Consider the following 3,306-nt stretch of genomic DNA (forward strand, 5'->3'; position numbering starts at 1 on the left):
GAGTTCCTGTAAGTTCTGTAAATCATTTATCCTGAAGGAACAATCCCTTTGTTAGACTTTGGCCTTAAAGGGGACCTATCATGCAAAATGCACTTTTTGATGTCTTTTATACATAAAGATGTGTCCCCGGTGTGTCAGGGAACTCACGCAGTGTCAGAAAATAAAACCCTCTCTCTTTTCCTCCGTACCCAAATCTCTAAAAACGGGGGAACAACGGAGCTGATCCAGATTTGCGTCCGATATGACGTAATATCTGAAATGTGGACCCACGGCCCTATCAGAAACGTTGCTATCAGAAACAATGCCCGACTGTTTTGGACGTAATATGGTCGGTGTTTACATTAGCATTGCTAACACTCAGAGCTAACCTGTACTGGAGAGCATGTGTGTGAAGAAGCAGGAAATAAAAAGGAACTCACCTTGTGGTATAACCGGCAAGAGAGAAAGCCTTTGAGCTCCATACTGTTTCAGAAATAATCCTTGATAATCCATGATATGGCGTTTCATCACGGCAGTATTTAGTTTAGACAGTAGCTGCCGGGTCCCGCATGAGCTCAGCCCCCTCCCTTTTTTAAAGCTTTATACCCCAAATCAGCACTTTTGAAACAGGAAGTGAAATAGAGGGATATGAGGCATGGCTAGAATGGCTGATCTGTTTGGTATTTTGAGCAAAACACTTCATAGACATGTTTTTATATATTTATATATATCTGAGACCTATGCTATTGCCTAAAAATAGCATGATAGGTGACCTTTAAATAACATATCTATAGCAGGCGTCATGGCACGTTAAGAAAACATATAATCATGCATTCTCTTTTTAAATAGTTTCTAAATCCCAACGTTTTAAAAAATATCTCCAACTCGTTGCAGACCATGAAGGGTAGTGGGTGCAGACAACAGAAAGTGATTTACTGGAAATTAGGAAAGTCTTACCGGCTCCGGGAATAATAGCAAGCTTGGTCTCAACCAGACCCAATTTCGCAGTATTAGCTAGAGGGAACAAAGGGAAGAATTAGCACTCGCACATAATATGTAACACGTATGAGAGTTTTTCAGTCTGTGGCTATAAGTATGGTTTTATTGTCTCGTGTTTTTACATTTGGTTTTTGTCCTATCTGTTTTGTCTAAATGTATTCATGCTGCTTTTTATATATGTTATGTTGTTTTTAAATGTGCTATATAGAGTGGAGAAGTTCCTCCCTTTCCGGGGGAGCTCCATGGGACCTTATTTCGGAAAAATTATGTATTGAAGTCAATGGAGAGAGAAAGATTATCTTTCGATCGCGTTTGAATTGTGCCACAAATTAAACATATGATGTTTGTCAATTTAAAAGATCATTTTAACTTAAATGATGTATTATAGAATGATCACACCGGTGTGACAGTACCCTTCAAAGGGTTCACGAAATATGACTACTACTCTTACTGTTTAACATTTTGGGTTACTTAATGTTAAGGCTAATAAAAACGTGTAATAATAAAAACACTGTAATGCTAACTAACGTGCTAGCTACTAGCTAGGTAGCTAACTTGATCCAGCCACTCCTGGTCCTTTCATCAGACGGGAAGCGAAAGAACGAGCAAGACCCATTGCTGGTATGATAACAACCTGGTAGCACACAGGCATCTTGTTAAAGTTATCTTATCTTAGCTATCTCTTATATTTAGCGGAGGAAAACAATTGTGACATCACTTACGCAACTCTGGGATTTGTAGTCTTTCTAGTTGCGTATTTTTCATAGTCTTATATTTCAACAGTTTTAAGACAAACTGTGACTTTTTTGACATGGAAATTATTTTTTAAGATTGACAAACATCATATGTGTAATTCGTGGCACAATTTAAACGGGATCGAAAGATAAGTTTTCTCTCTCCATTGACTTCAATGCATAATCTTTCCGAAATAAGGTCCCATGGACCGGAAGTAGATGGGCGTGACTTCGCTACTCTATATACATAAAGTTGGATTGGATACTCTGTTGCTATATACAATGAAAAAAAACTATTAGATGAATTAATATTTTTCAGTAACAGTTAAATAACATGCATGCTCACAGGAGCTGATTCTACTGTCTGAGAACAAGTCACCCATACTCTTGTTTTGATTGATCACAATCTACAGTGTTTTGCACACAGACCAGAGGCACTCATCTGAACAGAGAGAAATAAGTTCCATTGAGTCTTACAGGTTATTCTGATGTCACAGGCTAGGGCCATTTCCAAGCCTCCTCCTAAAGCGGCTCCATCGATCGCAGCGATCGTTGGGACTGGCAGGTTACCTGTAAGAGAAAATACAGTACATCACCCATCAAGAGACATAAAACACACACATTTAACCAACTAAAGGGCTATGGCAAGGTTTTGATTTAGAAAGGAATGTCAGGAAGAAACAATGAAATTAGCTAGTGACAATTTGTAAGACTAACTCCTGTTTCATTTCGGCTTAGTTTCATTTACATAAATATTTTATCCAAATGTTCCCCCGAAGTGCCCAAACTTTAAAATCCAAACTGTGATGTGTTTCCAGCTTTTTGGAAGTTGAGAAGATGGAAAGTGCTTAAAACATGATCACTAAAGTGCATTATAGTTCCTTATTAATAATCAAGGTACTCACTATGAAATAAAGTTTAATTAGTCTGCTCTGAACTGTGACGCCTTGTGTGAAAAATGAAGGAAAGCTTGTTCATTTCCATTTCTAACCAATCAGAGCAGACTGGGCTCTGGTTTCAGACAGAGGGTGAAAAGAGGTGCTGGATAACAGGCAGTATGAGAGAAATAAAGAGCTTTTTGAACATTAACGCATGGAGAAATGTCACAGTAGAGACACAAAATACAAATATGAAACATGAAAATTAGCTAAATAAAAACTTTAAATTGAAACATGATACGAAAATTCTGTAAGATCTGCAACTCAAAAAACGCCATTATTACTGAATTATAAAGTGTGGTATGAACATGCATCCCAGGTCACTGAACACATCCTCCTCTCTGGTCCGTACCCAGCTCTGTGATGAGCGCTCTGGCTTTGGACACAAACGGTCCCACTTCACTCTGCTGCATCTTGGCCCTCTCCTTCAGATCTGCACCTGCACACAGAGATCAGAGAGAGGCATGAAGGGCGGACCATCACTATGTGCAAAAACAGGAAGACACAATTCCCTGTACTTGGTCCAAGGGTCAAAATAATATCCCCTAGATCAGGGGTTCCCAACCTTTTTTCCCAAGAGCCCCCCCCCAAATGACTCCTGTTGGAAGTTGGGCCCCCCCCCCCCACACACACACACACAAGGGGGGGGACGGGGA

At 39.6% G+C, this 3,306-nt stretch overlaps 1 protein-coding gene across 1 annotated transcript; it reads right to left on the reverse strand.

Moving 5' to 3' along the window:
* Positions 1-805: 805 nt before the first annotated feature.
* Positions 806-3,103, reverse strand: LOC104952919 (methylglutaconyl-CoA hydratase, mitochondrial-like). Its single transcript, XM_010779825.1, has 3 exons — positions 3,003-3,103; positions 2,190-2,282; positions 806-993 (listed from the first exon to the last, which is right to left on the reverse strand). Exons 1-3 carry the CDS (start codon positions 3,061-3,063, stop codon positions 821-823), a joined length of 327 nt encoding a protein of 108 aa, XP_010778127.1. The 5' UTR covers positions 3,064-3,103; the 3' UTR covers positions 806-820.
* Positions 3,104-3,306: the final 203 nt, after the last annotated feature.

This window comes from Notothenia coriiceps, unplaced genomic scaffold (genome assembly GCF_000735185.1).
Source record: "Notothenia coriiceps isolate Sejong01 unplaced genomic scaffold, NC01 NC01_scaffold00020764, whole genome shotgun sequence".
NCBI lineage: Eukaryota > Metazoa > Chordata > Actinopteri > Perciformes > Nototheniidae > Notothenia > Notothenia coriiceps.